At 43.3% G+C, this 20,985-nt stretch overlaps 1 protein-coding gene across 1 annotated transcript in view; it reads left to right on the forward strand.

The window, feature by feature from the left end:
• Positions 1–346: 346 nt before the first annotated feature.
• The window catches only part of CBL (Cbl proto-oncogene), a 31,295-nt gene continuing 10,656 nt past the window's right edge, over positions 347–20,985 (forward strand). Inside the window, exons 1-9 of the mRNA XM_079326941.1 lie at positions 347–656; positions 5,914–6,161; positions 15,504–15,650; positions 16,826–16,982; positions 18,393–18,514; positions 18,878–19,015; positions 19,431–19,518; positions 19,924–20,055; positions 20,420–20,623. Coding sequence (XP_079183067.1) covers positions 510–656; positions 5,914–6,161; positions 15,504–15,650; positions 16,826–16,982; positions 18,393–18,514; positions 18,878–19,015; positions 19,431–19,518; positions 19,924–20,055; positions 20,420–20,623 — 1,383 coding nt within the window. The 5' untranslated portion in view covers positions 347–509. The remainder of the gene's footprint in view (positions 657–5,913; positions 6,162–15,503; positions 15,651–16,825; positions 16,983–18,392; positions 18,515–18,877; positions 19,016–19,430; positions 19,519–19,923; positions 20,056–20,419; positions 20,624–20,985) is intronic.

Raw genomic sequence — 20,985 nt, forward strand, 5'->3', positions numbered from 1 at the left:
TCTCTGGGAGAGAGGGAGATGCAGCGCCGCTTCTTAGAAAAGGGAAGGCGTCTTCAGGAAAGGGGAAGCGATCTTGTTTCGCAAGCTGGGCCAGGGGCACGGGAAGGGCCGCGCAGGCCGCGGGTCCCTCCCGGGGGCGGCGGGGCGAGCGCGGCCCCCGCGTTCCCATGGCGACCGCGCCCCGCCCCGCCCCGCCCGCACCAGGCATGGCCGCCGCGCCGCCCTCACGCTCCGCTCCGCGCACGCGCCTCTCCTCTCCACCAATCAGCGCCGGCTCCTCCCCGGCGGGGAGGGCGTGGCCTAGCGCCGGGAGGGGCGGGCGGCCAATCAGCGCCGGCGAGGAGGGCGGGGCCTCGCTGGAACCGGGCGCCGCCGCCGCCGCCACCGCCCACGGCCGCCGCCGCCGCCCTGCCCGGCCCGGCCCGGCCCGGAGCGCCCTCCGCCCGGTCCCCTCCAGGGCCGCGGCCCCGGTGCCGGACGGGCCCCGCGGGCCGGGTGTGGGCGCCCCCATGTCGGCGCCGCTGAAGAAGGGCCCCGGCGGGCTCATCGGGCTGATGAAGGACGCGTTCCAGCCGCACCACCACCACCTCGGGCCGCACCAGCCCGGCGCCGTGGACAAGAAGATGGTGGAGAAGTGCTGGAAGCTCATGGATAAGGTGGGGAGGGCGGTGGGGTGGCAGCGGCCGGGCTGGCTGTGGGGTAGGGCTGCCCGGGGGGTTGGGGGCTGTGGGGTGGCTGGGAGAGGGGCTGTGGCTCCAGGGGGAATATTTGGGATACTGGGGAGTGTGTGAGTACAGAACGGGCTGCAGCGCCGGGGGGAAGGATGGAGTGGCAGGACGAGGGGGAATGGCCTCTCACTGATGGAAGGCAGCCTTAGGTGGGATATCAGGAAGAAACTTTTCCCTGGGAGGGTGGGCAGCCCTGGCACAGCGTGCCCAGAGCAGCTGTGGCTGCCCCTGCATCCCTGGAAGTGTCCCAGGCAGGCTGGACATGGCTGAGAGCAGCCTGGGACAGCGGAACGTGTCCCTGCCGGGTTCTGGGACAAGATGGACTGTAAGGTCCTTCCAGCCCCAAGCATCCTGTGACTCCATGTGGGATCTGGTGGAGGATGGAAATGGATGGCAAGGGGAAGGGAGATCAGCAGCTCTGCAGAGAACAAGCTGGAGGGAGAAGGGATAATTTGGGTTTGGTCCTGCCTGAGAGGATCTGGGATGTTTCCCCAGGACAGTGGGCACAGCCCTAAGGCTGCCAGAGCTCAGCATTTGGACAACACTCAGACACTGGGTGGGATTGGTGCCCTGTGCACTGGCTGATCCTTGTGGGTCCCTTCCAAGCCAGGATATTCTGTAATACCTGTATTAATAATATATAAGTATAGATAATGCCAATCCTGTAGGTGCTGGGGAGGCACTGCTGGTGCTGGGAATGAGAAGGGGCTGGTGGGGAGCTGCAGGTGGTGAGAAGTCTGGGATTTGCTCCTGGAAAGTGCCTTGGGCTGTGATAGAGCCTTTGTGACAGGTCAGGTTATTCCTTTTGGGATGAACAGGAGTGTGCTGCTGCACTCAGCACAAAACCTTTTTCCTTAAAACTGACAGCTGAGGGAAAACTGTAACAGCCTGAATGAACCCTTTTGCAATAACTATAACACATAGTTACAGAAAGATACAGAAAGAGACAGAAAGTATCAAGTGATGTTCAACAAGAAAAACTTGTGGCGTGGGAGGTGGGAAGGCCTTTTTCCATTCCCACACCTTTAGGAGGGGCTCTCTGGGGTCATTCAGACTCTCCTCTCCTCCTCCTCCTTTCAAAATGCCAGGAAATGGCTCTTGCCCCGGGCAGCCAGCAGCCCTTTTGGCCTCTTGGTGTGATGGGATATTTGATTTACTGGCCTGGCTAGGTGTGCTGGTCAGTCCAGTGTTGTCAGAAATCCTGGGCACTTGTCAGGAAATGATGGAGTGAGTGAGCACAGGCACTCAGAAATAGGCACAAAATAAAAATCTAACTTTTTTTGGTGGAGCATTTATTGATAATAACTGTTCAACCCTGAAATCAAGGCGTGTTGGAGTCTGAAATGTCCTGTGCATTTTATCACACAGAGTCCAGGGCTCTAAAAGCAGAGCAAGAGCATCACCCAAGTTGCCCCCAGGCCTTGGGGACTGTCACCTGGCCACCTCCTTCCCCTCTGGGAGCAGAGCAGGCAGGGATTTTGGGCATCTCTCATACAATTACCCCTCAGGCTTATGCATTTCCCTTCTCTTTCCCCTGCATTGTTTATCCTTGTCTCAACCTCCTGCAGTAGGTGCTAAAAGCAGGCAGTGCAAATGACTTCTTTAAAGCAAATTAAATGATATTCCTGCCAAGAAATCACTCTGTGCTGGCTGGCTCAACAAAAGCCACAGTTTATAGCTGTGCCTTGCTGTGCCTGTGATGAGCTTTGATCACCTACAGAGAGACTGGGGCAAAGAAAAAACCCTTTTGAGAAGTGCCATTGGCTCTGTTACAGCCACTGAGGGCCAAGCACAAGTGCTAATGTAGGAAAGGAAACAGGACCCTAAATAAGTGTAAACTGTAAGAATCTTCATGTATGGAATGTTTAAATATAGATGGCAGCTTGTGTTTGACCTCATAACCTGCTCCATTCAAAGGAAAAACTGAAAAAAAAGCTGATTATCACAGCATTTTAAAATGCAGTGGGGTGTTTTTTTGGGGTTTACTCAGAGACACTGTCAGGTTTGAAGTCCTGCTCAGTCTGATTTGTACAGAAAGAGAGATCTGCCTCTGAAAAACCTTTCAGATTTCTGTTAGATTTCAGCTGTACTTATGCACACTCAAGTGAACACATCTGAATTCAAATCTTTTTAGTGGTGTAGCAAACACCCATGTTGAGAAGGGCTAAATGAATGGAAGGTGTTGAGAACAAGTTAGATTTCTGGGCCAAGAATGTGAAAATGCAGGTGCAGATAAAAAAACCTGCCTGTGTGCATGTTTAATAGATGATGTTTTTGCTTCTGAGAGCTTCGTGCTGTGTCTGTGTGGCTCCACTACACTCACAACCTCATTTGTTAGTCTGCAAAATTAGCTGCTGTTGTCAAAGTATTCCTGCATCTCTGCTTTTGGATGTGGCTGATGAATTTCCTATGCAAGTTGATTCTTGTCCAAATTTTTTCCCTCTAATGCTCTCCATAAGCTGCCTGACATATTTATATCTTTCAGATTCTTTCATTTGAAAGCCTGAATTTTGTCAGTACCATTCCTCCCCCAGCTCCACGTGGTCACACAGAGCAAGGACATTAAAAAAATCCCTTTTCCATCCCCTTGAGCTGAACAAGGTGTGATGTTGATGCATTTCTCTGCAGAGCAGAGATGAAATGCAGCCCCCTGGAGTTGCCTGCTGTGGGTGGTATTTGAGGTGGTTTAGTCATGAGCTGCTTGGGATGGAGCAGAGTAGAATAAATGTGGGAAGGCACAGAGGAGATAAAACTTCTCTGAAGGATTTCCTGATGCCATTCAGTTCCTAGAAGTGACATAGAGAAGTGCCAGACACAAATCTAGCAAGAGATAAGAGATGTTTGAGTAGGTTTTGTTTTGCTGTTGGCTTACACTGGGCAGTTGGCTGTTCAGCTGCTAAAGGAAGGAAAAAAATGAGTTTTCAGAACTGCCCTGGAAGGAAAAATCTTACCTGGGAATAGCCCCTGGATGTTGGTCAGGCCTGGGACTTTTAAATCCAGAATTAGTCAAGGCAAGCTGCAGATTGTTGAGGGGAAAGGTTCAGTTCCAGGCCTTGATTAGATGGGATTATTTTTCCTAGAATGAATAGATAACAAATTCTTTCCTCAAAACTCAGTTGGGAAATCTGATTTATTTTTATTATTTTCTCCTCTTGAGTTTGAAAAATGGAAATGAGTGAAGTCAATTTTCAGGTTTTTTACAGGCCCACCTCTCTTCATGTGTGTCTAAAAACCCAAAAATGTTTCCCTGAAAGGCAACAAAACATAAACCAGGCAAACTTTTGGATGATAATTTAAAACCATGGATCTCTTCTGTTCGTTGCCATCACACCTAAACCAAAAAAAAAAAAAAAATAGCAGCAGTTCCTAGTTGTGCTGTGCTTCCTTAGCTAATTTTGGTCTGCTTGGTAAATAAAGAAGCTGATTTGATGGTGGAATACAGGCAGCTTTGACCTTTCTGTTAACTCTTTGTGGTCTGTGCTTCCTGGGAGGGATTTCCCAGAGCTCTGCTGCTGTGCTGGAATTGTTCTAATGGATACCAAAATCTGAAATGCAGCAGGTCTGGCTGTTTGCAGATTGTTCTCTATTTCCAGTTACTGAGGGAAGTGCAGACTCTGCTTGCTTCATGTGGCTTCCTTCTCAGAGCTGACTGTGTTAAGGTTTTCAACCCACTCTAGGATAAACAATTTCTGCTGAAGGAAAGGTTTTGCTGCCCAGAGCACAGCTCAGCTGGGTCTGAGGAGCCTATTTAGAACCTATTCATGCTCATAGTGAAACTACTTTGTTTTTTTTTTTCTTTCAGGGGACAAATGTGTTGACTCAATTTGTTGATATGGTTCATTATACAATGTTCACAGGCTGCAGGGAAGCAGCAGTGGAGGCATCAGCATCAATTGACTAAGTCAGCTGTCTGGCCATCCATCTCTTTATCTTAAGACCTTGGCAGCCTCCTCAAAATGGAGGGAAAGTTTTGGTAGTTTGTTTTTTCCTTGTATTTTTGCAGAGGTTTTGTTTTTTGGTTTGTTTTTTTTTTTGCTGTCAGTCTGATTTTTCTGGTTTGATTTTTGATACACTGTGTTCATTTCTCTTGGCTGAAATGGAACCTTTCTCAGGTCAGCTCTAGGTAAAGGCACTGCTGTAATTCAGATAAAATTGGAGGTGTCACTTCACAAGGTTGCTTTTTTTTGCACATAAATGGCAAAGTGAAATGCTAGGGGTGACTCTGTTTACCATCCATGTTTAAGGGAAGTAGATATTTAAGTGTGCACTGTAGGGAACTGCTCAATTCCTCTTGAAGGTTTCACAAGGTTTTGTGGAAGTGAGGTACTGCAAAAAGATGTTAAATTGCTCTTCTGCTTTTTCTTATCCACTTGTCTTAAGTTTTGCATTCTGCACTGTTTGATATCTGTAATTCCCTCATACCTGAGTGTTAAGCAGCCAGATAAAATTCATTATAGGGGAAAAAACTTTAGGAAAGTGTAGCAACATTTTGTGCTCAGATTTGCTGGGAATCACAGAATCTAGAAGTGTTAGACTGCTGCTTTTTACCTTGTCAACTTGATCCAAAACTGACTGCACAATTCTAATTCCAGCCCTTTCTATAACTGAAAGTTCACTACTTAATTTTTCAAATGATTGCTTTGCCATCAACTCTCCCTTTACTTCTCTCAGTTTAGATAATGGAAAAATTTGACTATGGCAGATAGTGAAGTGGCTTCCTTTCCCCTCCCCTGTCACATTAATTTATTATCATCAGTTTCATCAGTCCAGCCCAGAAATTGCATTCTTTTATGGTGGCTGGGCTCACTATCTGGGGAAAAGAGGCTCAGGGGAGACTTTATCACTTTAAAACTCCCTGAAACAAAGTTATAGCGAGCTGGGTTGTGCTTCCTCCAGGCAAGAGAAGAGGAAATCACCTCAAGGTGCAGCAGGGAAGGTTCAGGTGGGACAAGGCTTTACAAGGGGCTGCCAGGGAATGCCCAAGGAATGCCTGGATGTGGGACAGGCTGGGCATCATCTCACAGCTCTTTACCAGCCTCAGTGATTCTGGAATTCTGCACTTCCATCTGAACTCAACCAGCGAGCAGGATTTGCAAGCAGGATTTACCACAGCTAACCATTTCACAGTGCCAAGCTGATTCTCCTCTCCTTGCATTTTCAAGCTTCCTTTCTCCATTTCCCACAGGTGGTACGTTTGTGCCAAAACCCCAAATTGGCCCTGAAGAACAGCCCTCCCTACATCCTGGACCTGCTGCCTGACACTTACCAGCACCTGCGCACCATCCTGTCCCGCTACGAGGGCAAGATGGAAACCCTGGGAGACAACGAGTACTTCAGGGTCTTCATGGAGAACCTGATGAAAAAAACCAAGCAGACCATCAGCCTCTTCAAGGAAGGCAAGGAAAGGATGTATGAGGAGAACTCCCAGCCTAGGTAATGCAGAGGGGAATGCTTGTGTTTGTTGGAGGGAGGGAATGTGGCAGAGGTGTTGTGATTAAGGTGTTGGTACAAAGGTATTGTTGAGGTCAAGGGACAACTTTGAGGTGAGCAGAACTTAAAAAAAAAAGGAGAGGTGGAGGTAGAAACTGAATATAAACCTCTCTTGAACAAAATTTAATGTGTCTGAGAAGGTGTTACCTCATTACTCAAAAAAAAGGAAAGACAAGGTGATTTAAGAGCTCTGGGGAAGATGAATCTTGCACATTTATGCAGGGTACAGATATACAGGGCATACATTTGTAACACTGCAGGTTTTTAAAGTAGGTGTTGAAGTTTTTTTTAAAAAAAAGGATAGAAAAAAGTGTGAAAACCACCCAGTGGCTGAACATAATTGCCCTGGGGAGAATGTGGTTAACAGGCTGGCAACAGCTTGGAATTACTGGAGGGGGGAAAAGTGCTGGCACGTGTTTCTGGTTTAATATTGAACTCTGTGTAGCATATTCCATGATACTGAGCTGCAAAGGCTGTGGCAGTGCCTCCAGAAGGCATTGCTGCTGCTGCTTGCATTGCTGCTGACTGTGTGGAAGAATGGATTAAGAAATGGAAGTTTCTTTCTGGAGTGTTGTTAACTGTGTGTGTATTGTGATCTTCATAAATCTGATGAGTTAGTGACAGCTGTGTCAGTCATGAACCCAAAATGCCACCTTGCTTTTTCAGAGAGGAGCAAAGAGAAGTGATTCCAAGAGAGTTAATCATCCTGGTTGGTTTGCCTGAGGGAGCAGGGGGAATGCAGATGATGGATGTGAATGTCAGGAGTGCAGTTCTCACAGACAGTCCTGGGGGAATTGCTAATTGTCCCATTGATGAATAAACAGCTTTAGCAGGGAAGGAACTGTGTGTTAAACACAGGCATGAAAACAGCATCACATCCTGGCCACTCTCATGGCATCTTCCTCTGCAGTGGCTGCACCAGGGGGGGTCACACCAGGGGGATTTTCCTTGTGCTGCTGCTCAGCTTGGGAACATTCTCCACTCTTTAATTTGTCACCAAAAGGGACAAGTTTGGAGCAGTCAGTGCATGGATTTGTATGCAGATTCAAGAGATAGCTGCACAGAGAATGAGGGTTTTGGTTTGGCTGCACTGCCAGTGCCAGGCTCCATGATTTTTGGAAAACAATCACTTCAGTGCTCTTTGTTAATTAAATTAAATGGATTTCTGCTATAAATGCACCTGGAGATATAAAATATGTATACAAATCTAAAATGAAGAAACTGGAATTTTCTCACCTTGAAGAAAAATATTAATATGTTTGCAATAATTAATAATTTCAAAATTAATAATAATCTATCAGTACATTAATAAACTGGAATACTCCAAGTGTGGGAGGAGCTTTCTGGAAGATGGTCAGCAGTCTGGAAAGCAAACAAATAGAACCTGAACCTGATATTCCCTGGGAATGTACTCATGGCAGTGTGTATATATTAATATACATTTATATATTTGTATTTATATGATCTAGTTTGCTCTTGATCTCCTGCAGGTTTCTGGCCATTAATCTGCACTGTTTGGAGAACAGGACTTTAATATTTTAATAAATGTCTTGTTACTTTTCTGACTTTTCCCCCCATTGTTCTTGAAGATTTTTTCCTCCTCCCTTCCAGACTTTGCATTCATTTTGCCTCCTGTTGTGTATTGTGTTATTTTCTCCCCCAAATGGCTCCTGGTGTGCTGCAAAAGGCACAATTCTGACATTTGCATGAGCTGTGGTTTGTTCCTACAGCCCAGTTATAAAAAATGACTGAAGCAGGATCAGAACTGCCCTGATCACTTGAGCATCACCCTTCTACCCTTATTATTTCCAACTTTGTGGATTTCCTCTCAGAGATTTGGGAGATCTCTGTAGCTCTGTGGTTTTGATGTGCTTCAAACTAGAAATATATAAATTAACCATGGGTGCACCTCTCCTGCCTTAAACTCACACTGTGATTTTTGTGAGGAGAACTCACTTATTTTGTTAGGAGAGCTTTCAAGATGCTATTTCAATCCTGCTTTAGCTCACTTCCATGATTAAAAATTCATATTGCTCTGGGTGCTTTTAAATCTCTGGGTGCACTTCCTGACTGAGAGGTACCAGCAGTAACTTCTGGTGCTGTTTAAAACTGAATTTTAGGGCGTGGATCAGATGCAATTTGGTGGCTTTGAGGTTTTTAAAGTAACATCTGCAGGTTTGGAATCAAATAATGTTTGTAGAATTAATAATTTTGGATATTTTGTTGCATGATTGTAACAAGGTGAAGGCAAATCATCCAATGATAGGTTGGCTGTGTGCAATAATTGGGAATTCTTGAGGCTGAAAACATTTCCAGAGGTGCTGCTTCCTTTTCTTGCCACATCCAGGGCTAAATATGTGAATTCTCTATTGTGAGCTTCTTGAGTTTCCTTTTTAACAACAAAAAAAAGGATGAAATAAACATATTTTTCCCTGCAATGTGTTGGTTCCCTTGCTGGACAGGAACCATCCTTACTCTGAACATGCTGAACCTGCTCAGATCTCAATTTCAGTTTCATTTCAATGCTTGGTGGTTTTGCTGGTCTATTTATTTTTTTTTTTTTCTGTTTCCATTGCAGAAACCTTTTTTTTTTTTTTCTCAGCCCTTTTGCTTGCACAGAGGAGCTGCAATTTGTCAGCTTTCCACACTACATAAATTACTTCTTGCAGCAGTGGTTTTGCAGTTGTGTAAATAGATTATACTTGACATGGCAGGAGTGAAAAATAGCTTGTTGATCAGGAGACAGGTAGAGGAATTATCTGTTCCTTGGGGAAGGATTAATTAGGCTGAAGAGTCCATTTTTTACTAAAAAATCAAATTCACTAATTATGTTAAACCAGTCTATAAGGAGGGTTATTTTCTAAATAAATTCAGAGCACTGCAAATATTTCCACATTAAGAGCACAGCTATGGAAGCTGCAGGGTGAGTGAGGAGAAATAATTTTTCAGGATGTGGATTGGATATTTAAGGAATAGAACAAGTTATTTTTCTAGTTCATGTGTGGGAAACAAACTGTTAACAATGCCAAGTAAAAAAAATAAATATATCTGTAGAGAAAATGGGGTTAAGCAGGGAATATAATAAACTGAAAAAAAAAAAAAAAAAAGCTTTAATTGTTTAATTGTTCTGACAACATCTTAGGGGATGCTGGCTCAGCAGGATTTCATATTCTGCTCCAGTTTCAATGTTAAGACTCACTAATTTACACAGGAAAAAGCTACCAGTGTTTAATGTCTCCTGGAAATGACCATGCATATCTCTGAAGGGGAAGGAAGTGCATGAAGAATGACTTGAAGAAAATAAAAAAAAAAATAGAAAAAAAAAAGGAAAAGGTTGGAATTTAAAGAGGAAAAAGTTGGAAAACATTTGTGTTAACCCCTGAACCAGAAAAGCCTCTGGGAGGAGGGGGGGGTTGGTGCTGTAATCTCATTTTTGAGACCTCTTGCACACATTCCTGCCCAGTGAAAATGAGATAGTGCAAAATGTGGAACTCAAAATGGTGCACGAGTCCTCTTTCTGTCACTTCCTTCTAATACAGCAGCACTTTTTTTTTTCTTTTTTTTTTTTTTTTTTTTTTTTTTGTAAACAAAACCCACTAGTGTGAAGTCTACATCTGCATTTAAATTAGAACATCTTAAAGAAAAGCACAGGCTCCAAAGCTGCCCACAAGAAAGGTTTCCTTGCCAGGCTCCAGCATATGAACACTAACTAACTGCTTATTACCCAAGAAGAAATTCATTATCATGGAAATGTTGTTGGAAGGGAGGAATGTGAATTATTTCTTTCTAATTTGCTTTTAAATTGCAGTTTAGGTGATAGTTTTGGAACTTAAGTAACACTTAGCATAATTGGCTTAAGCTTGCATTCATTATAGTTTTCTCTCTGTCTGTAAAATCAATTTGTGGAAAAATGCAAGATTTCAGATGATTGCATAATAAGGAAGGAAGATTTTTTATTCTTTCCTCTCAGTGCCTATAAAATTGTAGAGTTTTATGGGAAGCTGTGGACTTGTTGTTGTGGGTAAAATTACAAGTTCATTTGTAGTAATTATCATTGGAAATGTGATGGATTTCTCCATGCTGGCCAAAAAATGTGCTGCTGCTGCTAATTGGCAAATGTACTTTTGTGCTTGGCTGGGCTGTTCAGGGCTGAAATGCCACATTTGGGATTTTTGGGGTTGGATTTTAACTCATCCCAATCCCTGTCAGGGGTGGGGTCACCTCCTCTGCCTTTGGGCACTCCCAGGGATGGAACAGCCAAGCCCTGCCCACCCTGAGAATAAAGAAATTAAAGATTATTAAAGAAATAATAAATAAAATAAAGATAGATATTTAATATCTACTCTGCCTTGGCTCCTTTTCATTCCCACTTGGTATCCAAGCCAGTTTTGAGGTGGCTGAAGATGAATCATGAAATATGGAATTTTCCTTGACTTGCAGGCAGGGATTTTGTGCTGTAGTTTTCTCTTGAACTGTTGCAAAGAGCCCCTGAAATGCAAATTTTGATTCCAGTGCAGAGAAGCCAGAATCAGGTACAATGAGAAATGTCCTGAGCAGTATGTTTGTTGTGTAATCCCCTTGAATCTGGTAAAATAAATTAATCTGTTACCTAAGTGAGAGTTTTATCCCTTACCTTGTCAGTCCTCTAAATATATGTTGAGCTCTTTAAAGCCCATTAATAACATCAAATATATTCCTCTCTTTAAAGCATTTCCTCTAAAATTTACATTTTAAAAGTGGGTTTTTAGCATTTTAACAGTGGGAAAAAATTATAACACCAACACTTGTGCATAAAATAAAAAATCCAGATCCTTTAAAGTTCATTTGGTTTGGTCCCTGTGGTCAGCACAGTGGCCTGATGTCCTTTCTGCTGCACATCACTCACAGCTATTTGCATACTAATAAGGAAATAGAACAGTTTGGGGTGGTTGGTGGCCTGCAGTGTGTTTTGTGTCACCTCCTGAAGTGATGGGCAGGCTCTGCTCACACAACTCAAGGTGTTAAAATTTATTTATGTGTCCTGAAAAAGTGCCAGGGTCCAGCAGAGCATAACACCTAAAACACTGAAAAAGGAGCTGGTGGTGAACAATTCTATAGAACAAACAATACATTTAATATTAATCTGTTCTTTTAGTCACTCTGAGGAAATCCTGTGTGTGTTACTCTGTTGAGCCAGCAATAGTTAAGTGGAATTTCATTCACTTCCTGTGCTGCAAGTTTTGTTGAAAGTAGTTCCTCTGTTTCTATTTTTAAGCCCTATGGCTGTGTGGAGAGGAGCAGCCTCAGGGTTACAAAAACCAGTTTGGGATCACCTGGAGCATTTCCACTGCCTGTGAACATGAGCACAGAAAACTCCTGGCTGGGCTGGGAGCACAGAATCTTCTGTTTGAAAGCAGGCACATCAAGCTGCTCATGCCTGGTGTGACATCAGCACCTCACTTTGTGGTTTCTGAAAGGTGCATTTTACTTGTTGGAGTCGTTAAAAGTGCTAGTTGTTGGTTTTTTTTTGGTTTTTTTTTTTTTTTTTAGCTCTTCTAGTATAAAATTGTAAGATGTAGTTATAGGAAAAAAAAAACAACTTGTGGGTTTGTGGTTTGTGTTTTCATGAGTAGTGGAGCTTGCAGTTTATCCAGTGGATGTTAACCCTAAACAGAATCTGGTGGTAAAGATGTAAGAATAAGAAATAAGGACAATAATTCCAGAGAAGTGAAACGTTCTGAGGTTGGTTTCTTGTGCTGCAGCTCCTCAATCCTGTGTGTTTGTGCCATGCCTTCAGCAAAATGAGCTTTACAGCAGAGTGTGCACATCAAATGATGGCATGTGAGCACAATATTGTGACTAAATCAGCCCGTGGAGCTGATCCTTGTGAGAGCAGCTAAATTATACTGTGTCAGCTGGGGAGCTGGAGAAATACTGGAGGAAAATAAAAAAAAAAAAAATTGTAGCTGGCAGTGGCAGAAATGGTTGTGCCACGTGTGCATTGCCTTGAGGGGAAAAGGCATTTAGTCACAAAGCACATTAATTTAACTAATTGTGCCAAGGTGGCTGAGAGACACATCCCTGATTAAACCATCCTCTGCCTTCAGTGCCTTTCCACTGAGCCCATACAGAGGAAAAACACTTTTGTCCAGGAAACTGGGAAAAAAAAAAAAATCTGCTGAGGGTCTGAGGGGAGACACCAGCAGCAGAACTGGCAGGAGGGGCTGCACCTGGAATTTCTGCTCAGCCTCTGGAATCCCACAGAATGTGAGGAGCAAACCCATCCTGGTGCAGGAGGGAAGGAGGGGGGAGTCTCCTGGAAAAACTCTTGCTCTCTGCTGCTTTTGCTCCCCCAGAGTTGTGTGTTCAGCCTGCTGAGTGTGGAGCTGTTAAAAACCAGCTCAGCTCTCCCTGAGTGACTGATCCCTCCATGTCCTGCTGCAGGTGTTCCTCACAACTGCAACACTTGTTTACTCTACACAGCAGAAAAAAAAAATGGTTTTTTTACATATTAATTCATTGTTTCCAACCCAAACAAACCCAAAGCTTTGCAGATGTGTGTGGCAGCACTGGGGGATGTGCAGTCCCACCTGAGCTGCTGCTGTGACACAGAGCACAGGCTCTTTGAAGTGCCCCAGGTGTTTCTGCAGCTGTGCACACTCTGGGGACACTCCACTGATGTGGCCTGAGCCCCCTGGGTGACATTTTCAGCACTTGAAATTCCCCAGCTGCAATCAGCTCTTCTTTCTGCTTGGCATTTAATCCTTTAACTTGCAAAACTTAATTTTCCTTAATTCTTTTTAAGATTTAATTCTTGAATTTGTAAGTTAACTTGTGCTGGAGCCCTTGGTGACATTTTTATGTGGATTGATGTGTTTAGGTAAAATTTTGAAAAATGGCCATTGTGGGATATTACTGGAGGTGTGTGGCCAAAACTATTTGGAAATCTCCAGTCTCAGACCCATAAATATTATTTGAATACATGCACCTTCTTCTGGGAGCACATTCACAACTTTGATATGCCAATAAAAATATTCTCTATAATTGCAAGTGTTTATTTGGTCTGCATAAATTTACAAATTCAATTGTTAAAATAAAGACAACATTTGTCCTTTCAGCATAGGATTGCTAACTGCTGTATGTAAAAGTATTTTGCAATTTGCTGCTCTTCATGTTCACTTCCTGTGGTTTTTCCTGTTATTTACCTACAATAGAACTGAATATTTATTAAAAAAATTTTTTTGATAACCTTGTGAATTTAAAATGTTCAGCTATCCAGAATGGTTTTGGAAACCAAGTCCTTCAATGTGTGTGTGTATAAAACCATTTGTTTATCCATCCTTAAGCCTGAGGAAGTTCTTATTTCTCTCATTAACTGATGTGCTCAGCTCAGGCAGAAGAGATAAACAATGGGCCAGGAATATTCACAATAACACAAACTGTCTTTTTTTTTTTTTTGCCATTTTATGGGAGTGAGGGCTTTCAGAAGTCCACAGCTCACACCTCTGATTTACAAATTTTCTAGTTTTTATCACAAAAAGGCATTACAAGGACATGGTGGGAATCCATGAGGGAAGGAACTGGGTGTGAATTTACAGTGAAATCATCTTCCTGTACCACAAGCTCACAATCTGAACCTTCTCCTTCCAAATGCAAAGAGAAACACACAGCTTTGAATTCCTGAAGATGCCAAATCCAAGCTGTAGAACTTCCAAATGCCCAGTGTGAGTGTGTGACACACCCAGAGGCAGCTGGGGAATGGGAACAGCTCCTGAAGAGCAGCTGAGCCTTTTCCTTCTGCTAATCCCAAGCTGTTGTTGGACATGTAAGAAATGGCAAAAACCAGAATTCCTTCCAGGAACACTTGGAGTGGCTTTCATTGCTGTGCACTAATTGAAATGTAGCTAATAAAGAAGGGTAAGAGAGAAGTGCTGTCAGAGAAAATTTAGAGTTTTGGGCTCTTCTAATCTACCCAGATTGTCAGGGTATGGAGAAAGAGCTCATGTAAATACTGAATATATGTCAAGCACTATGGTCACTTCCAGTTGAGTCTAGACCCTGTGAAAATATGGGAATTGTCCCAAATGTCCAGGGAATTTTTGTGGAAAGGCTGAAGGTCAGTTCTGCAATCAGGCACATTAACAGGAAAAATCTTTCAAGTAGGAATGGCATGTTTGGAGCAAAAAAACATCCAAGGTGAAGTGAAAAGGAACCAATCCAAGCAGAATACCAGAAAGTGGTGGAAGGCTGGAGCCTGGGGGAGTGGAGTTTGCTGCCATCACCAGTGTCTTCTGCAACAGCAGCAAACTCTGGGGGGAGAGATGGCAAAACAAGAAAATCCAATGTGTTTGGGGCTGTTCCCTCCCTCTGTGGTTCAATATTTAAATAATCAGTGCCATGAGAGATTCTGTGCCATGCCTGGGTGGTTGATGCTTCTTCTTTCCCACATGATGCCAATTCCTTCTTTTACCTTCAAACATGTGATGAAAAAAAAAAAAAAACAACTCTGGCCTAGAAATCTCCTTTTCATGAAGTTTTCCTTGCAATGGAGTGGAGGAGAAGAGAGGATCCTTTATTTGGATAAAATAGTGAGAGAAAGGTACCTGTGGTGAAATAGAATAGCAGAAAATATCTATTCTCCAGCTTAAAAAAAGGGCATATCCTCTGGGATAGAGCACTCCTCATCAGGCAGAGAAGGGACTTGGGGCAGCAGCTGTAATTGAAATTGGATAATTAAACACAATCCATTGGAGAGCCCTGACCATGGAGCTTTTGTGTGTGAGTTGTTACCATTTCAGGAAAAAGCTGCAGGTGTTTCTGCATTCCCTTGGGAGCTTGGGGCTCTTGTGATCAGTTTGCCATTCCCTGAGCAAATCCATTGTGTTGGGAGCCTCTGGAGACCTGCAAGGACATTCAGCTTCCATTGTCTGGGGCAGGAGCAGTTCCATGTGCTCTCAGAAGGAATATTCAGACCCAAAGCTGATGAGATTTTGTCCTCAATGCTTATTTGTTGAGGTCTGAGTGCTGGTTTTACACATTTTCTGTGGTTGTGTTCTTCCATGAGAGGATTTTTGCCTGTCCACCTTGTAGAGATTATACAGAGTTTGTGGAAAATGTTTTGGCAAACACAGACTTTGCTGGTAATTCCCATGTTTTGGATGTTCTGAATGCTGAGGAAACACTTGAAAGAGAGCCCCAAATAAGAGTTTTATATCCTTGAATTGTAATAACTGCTGGTTCTGCTTTGCTCAGAATACTAAACCCTTTTTTTTACTAAAAGAAACAAATTTTTGTGGTCCTTTGCAGGAGGAACCTGACCAAATTGTCCCTGATATTCAGCCACATGTTGGCAGAACTCAAAGGGATTTTCCCCAGTGGTCTCTTCCAGGGGGACACCTTCAGGATCACCAAGGCAGATGCTGCAGAATTTTGGAGAAAGGCTTTTGGTGAAAAGTAAGTTTCTAACTGTGCTTAGAAGTAGAGGGGTGGGAGCAAATTGCACACAGTGTTTCTTAAGAATTCTGTTCAGAAAGGTTAAAAGAAATGATGGGAAAGACCTGCTGGTCATTTGCTGTGAGGTAAGGAATTATTCCTACATCAAATTTCCCAGTTTTTGTCCTGTCTGGTTTTAAATGTGTGTGAATGAATCTTTCCCCAGTTTCCCCAGGAGACTCTTTTATTGTTACAGTGCTTCCCTTGATAATTCTGCTTAAATTTTCCTCTCCTTGATTTAATTCTTTAACTTGTGAGTAAGCTCTACAAGCTATGCAAAATAATCCTTTCTTCTTCCAAAGGTTACCATACCCCCAACATGGGTTGTTCTTTAGCTAAGCCATAATATTCCATTCTTTTCATCTTCCCTCCAATTAGTCTTTCTAATCATTTACTCCCCTCTCTTCTTCTCTGAATTTCTGTTTGCAGAGTGAAGGGGAATCACAGCAGTCTGTGTGTGCAGGTTTAATTTCTGTATCTAATGAAACACTGACTAAATGAACCATGGAGGTGTTCACAGCAATGTTGGGGGATTAAAGTTAATGGATTGGCTGCTGCTTTCAAACTGAGGCACTTCACCTAAAGAGTTTAATTAGTAGCTGTCAGAACAAAAAGCCAGAATGTATTTACTCATGGATTGCACAGTTGTCTGAAGTGAGGCATTTTCTTTCTGTGTTTCTGTACCACTGATATATTTTAAAAAAGGAAAATACTCCTTTAAACAGGAGCCTGTGTTTTGGCTTCTGATTATCTTCCTTCTCCAGTTAATCCTTTAGAGAGTTGGTTGCAGCCTTTTTTTTTTTTTTTTAACCATATAGACTTAACTCCTTCCCTACCAGCTGCAACATTGTGAAATTATCCTCAAGTGATGCTCTGGTAGAACTGCAAAAAGAAAAAAAAGAGAAACCAATGGGGGACTCCTAATTCCAAAATTTTGCATGTGCAGAGAAAATGATCTGAAGTTCATTTGGCTGCAGATTTCCTGCAGTACCAAGAAATCTGTGTTTGTGTGATGTGAGTAAATCTCTTGCAGCTATTTTGGATTTTTCTCTGCTCTGTTCTGCCAGCATGGATCCTCACAAAGATGCTGTGTGGGTGTGTTCATGCTGCATTTGCCATTCCCTGCTTTTCCCCAGGACCATTGTTCCCTGGAAGAGTTTCAGGCAGGCCCTGCACGAGGTGCATCCCATCAGCTCTGGGCTGGAGGCCATGGCTCTGAAATCCACCATTGACCTGACCTGCAATGATTACATCTCAGTCTTTGAGTTTGACATCTTCACACGCCTCTTCCAGGTAGGAATGGAGAAATGGCAATTATCTTCTTTATCCAGGCCAAGATTTTACACACATTATTTATACTGCATGGGGTTTGCTTGTCTTTTTTGCCCTCCTTAAACAGTAATATTTAAAAACCCCACATTGCAGTAAAAGTGGGTGATATTTCTGGCTGTAGAATAAAAAAAAAATCCCTAAATATACACTGCAACTCCCAGGCACAGTCAACATCCTGCCATGAATCAGGTTTTCTCTTTCAAAGGTCACTTTGAGACTGAAGCTCTGACACAGCTTCAGGAAATGTGAAGCTGAGTTTATCACTCTGTCTTCCCTCATCCCTTTCTTTATTGTCAGATTTCTTTTCCATGGATGGGGGGGGGGAGGTTGTTCAGGATGGAGCTCAAGCATGGAAATTTGGGCTTCCTATCTTTTGAACTGACCCAGCCAGGATGTTGTGAACGTGTCTGTGTGTGTGAGAAATCTCTGTATCACTGAAGGGATATTAATAGTAGGTAAAATTCTTCTCCTCAGTCTCTAATAGTGCTAAATTCAAAAAAACACAGCTTCTGATGGTACAATTGGGTATTTACAAGAACAATCACTTACTTCTTTGGCTCTGACTTATCTTTTCCCATGTGATGGGGTGGGTTGTAATTAAGATATGTCTAGATGAAAAATTCCCATGTTTGGTGTTGCAATGGAGCTGATCTCATTCAGCACTTTTTCCAAGTGTTGTTCATAAAGAGCAAGTCAAGAGCTGCTGCACATTCCAGAGGATGCAGAGTTCTTAGGGAGTGCTGATACCAGTTAAAAACCTTGGGAAAATCAGGTGAGATTTACACACCCAAAGCCTGAGATTCCAAATGGTTGTTATGACTTTTGGGGCATCATTTGAAGCAATATTTGAGATGTGTGTGCTGGTTTCTTTATTCAGATCTGAGACCTCAGCCCTTGCCACACCCCAGTGAGGTTGGGTTGGTGAGGAATAGTCACAAGTTACAGACAGTGAAACTGAGACTCAGAGGGGAGGTCACTGTCCCCAGGCCATGCAGGAAGTTGAGAGCAGACCAGTCATGGTTCCTGGGCCTGTGTAAAATCTCATTAAACTCCTGCCTTTATCCCTGTCTGGGCAATGAGTCATTTGCTCTGCAGAAGCAGCACAATTGATGGCTATTCTTAAGCTGTGACCTCAGTGACTTCTCCTTTTGTATTTATTAAAGGAGTTTTGATTAAAGTCTATCTCAGGTGATGATTTTATTCCCCAACAAGCAAAAAACTCAAATGCCAAGTGCTGCATGGGAATGAGTGTTTTGGTTTCTCTGCTGGATTCCTGATGGAACAGAAACATCTTCTCCAAGTGAGGAACCCTTTGAATATTGACCCTTCCCAGAAGTGTGTGGTTAATTTGTTTCTTTGGTGTTTCCCCAGCCCTGGTCATCCTTGCTGAGGAACTGGAACAGCCTGGCAGTGACTCACCCTGGCTACATGGCATTCCTCACCTATGACGAGGTGAAGGCCAGGCTGCAGAAATTCATTCACAAACCTGGCAGGTGAGAGGGAGCAGGGCTGACATGAGCTGTGCTCCTTTCTTCTGGGCTGCTTTCACACATGGAAACCTCCTCTAGTCTGTTTGCTTGTTGGCTTTCTGAAACTTGATTTCAAACAAAGGATTTTTCTTGCTCTGGATTCTGGGTTTAACTTCACCTGGAGACCAATGCTTGGAATTCTTCTCTCATTTTGTATCATATTGCAAAGTTCCCCTTTGAACTGGCTGGAAAGCTGCTACAAATGATCAAGTTATCCCTACTAATTTTATTTACTGCCTTGATACGGCCAGACAAAGGCTGCCTGCTTGTCATTGAATCTTTTCTGTCTGTTTCAAGCTGAAGTTTCTTTTCCTTTGTGTGTTTCAGTTACATTTTCCGGCTGAGCTGCACCCGCCTGGGTCAGTGGGCCATTGGCTATGTCACTGCAGATGGCAACATTCTCCAGACAATCCCCCACAACAAACCTCTTTTCCAAGCACTGATTGATGGCTTCAGGGAAGGCTTGTAAGTAACTTTATAAAAACCAGCACAACAAAGCATTCAGTGGATAGTCCCATTGCTGGCAGTGGGATAACTCATTGCTGAACTATTTTGGCATCAGGAGTTACTGACAGCTGTCTGCACTGGAGAGCTGTGCAGTAGCAGATGATAAATGTGCAGCAGTGTTTCTCTTCTCATAAATCTCTTTTTTTTTGTCAAACCCTTAATTTGAACCAACACTTTCAAGAATAACATTAATTTTGCTCCAATCATAAAATTCTCCCAATACTTTAGAATTCAGAATACCTTGACTTCCCACCTTTTGCTTTTCACCTTCATTTTTTCTTCCCTTCCCACCTCCAAAATAAACCTTAGATTTGTGTGTGTACATGTGTGTACAGGCACATACAGATTATTTTTTTTCCCCAACTTCTTCCAGTTATTTATTTCCTGATGGTCGGAATCAGAATCCTGACTTGACTGGCTTGTGTGAGCCCACACCTCAGGACCACATTAAAGTTACACAGGTGAGTAAAATATTCCATTCCATTCCACCAAACTCTGCCTTTCTCCCTGATTTCTACCCTCCTTAGCTATTCATCCAGTTCTGGCACACTTGGTATTCCCAAGACTTCTTTTTAGGGCTGCAGTATTTTACAGAAATCACAGAAATCTTTGCATAAGGATGGGCAGATGAGATTGCAGAGACAGATTTTAAAGGTTTGCTTTCAGAATGTTCTGCCAGCATTGATGCTTTTGTGCCATTCAGCATGTCTTGAACCTTGCTTTTCTTGGGATTCTTAAATGAAAATTACTGAATAATTTGAATTCCACTTTTTTCAGAGCTTGATAGATGCACCTAGCACATAAAATGATGGTGAAATCTTTGCATATTTCTGTTCTCCCTGTGATTTGTGCTGTCTTTCCCTCAGGAACAATATGAGCTGTACTGTGAGATGGGCTCCACGTTCCAGCTGTGTAAAATCTGTGCTGAGAATGACAAGGATGTGAAGATTGAGCCTTGTGGGCACCTGATGTGCACCTCCTGCCTCACAGCCTGGCAGGTGAGCCTTGGCCTCTTCTTTATCTCCCTGAGGGCAGCTCCTTGATCTTTTACAGATATATTCCCCTCTCAGAACTGTTCAGATGTGGAGAGAAGGTAACAGAAACATTGTCTCATAATGTCAGTGCATCAGAAGCTGTTTAGATGCCTGATCTCTAAATATGGAATAAAGAAAAACTGTAAAAACCTCCCTAAAGTGCTGAAAGCAGAAAACATTCCGTATTTCAACCCAGTTTGCCTTTATCTTCCTCTCAGCTGAAAGCTCCCTGCCCAAAAGCAGCTTGAAAGCTGACAGTTAGAGAAGCAGGTGCTAAAAGGTGATAAACCCCAGAGCTGCTGTGACAGATCTCTCCTGTCCCCTGCAGGAATCAGAAGGCCAAGGTTGTCCCTTCTGCCGCTGCGAGATCAAAGGCACCGAGCCCATCGTGGTGGATCCATTTGATCCCAGAGGAGGAGGAGGATTGGCCAGGCAAGGGGCAGAAGGAACCCCCTCCCCCAATTATGATGATGATGATGATGACAAAGCTGATGATTCTCTCTTCATGATGAAAGAACTCGCTGGTACCAAAGTAAGGTCCCTGGGATGGAGCTGATAAATGTGGCAGTGCCTTTTCTGCAGCTGTTTTCTCTTTTGGTTTGTGCCTGTGAGGGTTGGCAGGCTGGAGAACTAAAGATCCTGCTGTGAAAACAGGGATTCAGGTGCAGTTTTATCAGCTCACTTCACACTGTCATTTTGGGATCACACTTTGAAGCCTTTGATCTTTTGTGTGTTGTTTTGGAGGAGTGGCCAGAGGGGTGAAAAAGCTGGCCTGACCTGTTGGAATGGAAGAGCTGGGTTTGGAACACTCCTCTCCGTGTTAGATTTTGATTTCCTAGCCAGAATTCACCCAGCTCAGCAGAAATTCATCCATTTTTCCCCAGTGGTGGATAC

The sequence above is a fragment of the Erithacus rubecula genome, assembly GCF_903797595.1.
Source record: "Erithacus rubecula genome assembly, chromosome: 25".
Classification (NCBI taxonomy): domain Eukaryota; kingdom Metazoa; phylum Chordata; class Aves; order Passeriformes; family Muscicapidae; genus Erithacus; species Erithacus rubecula.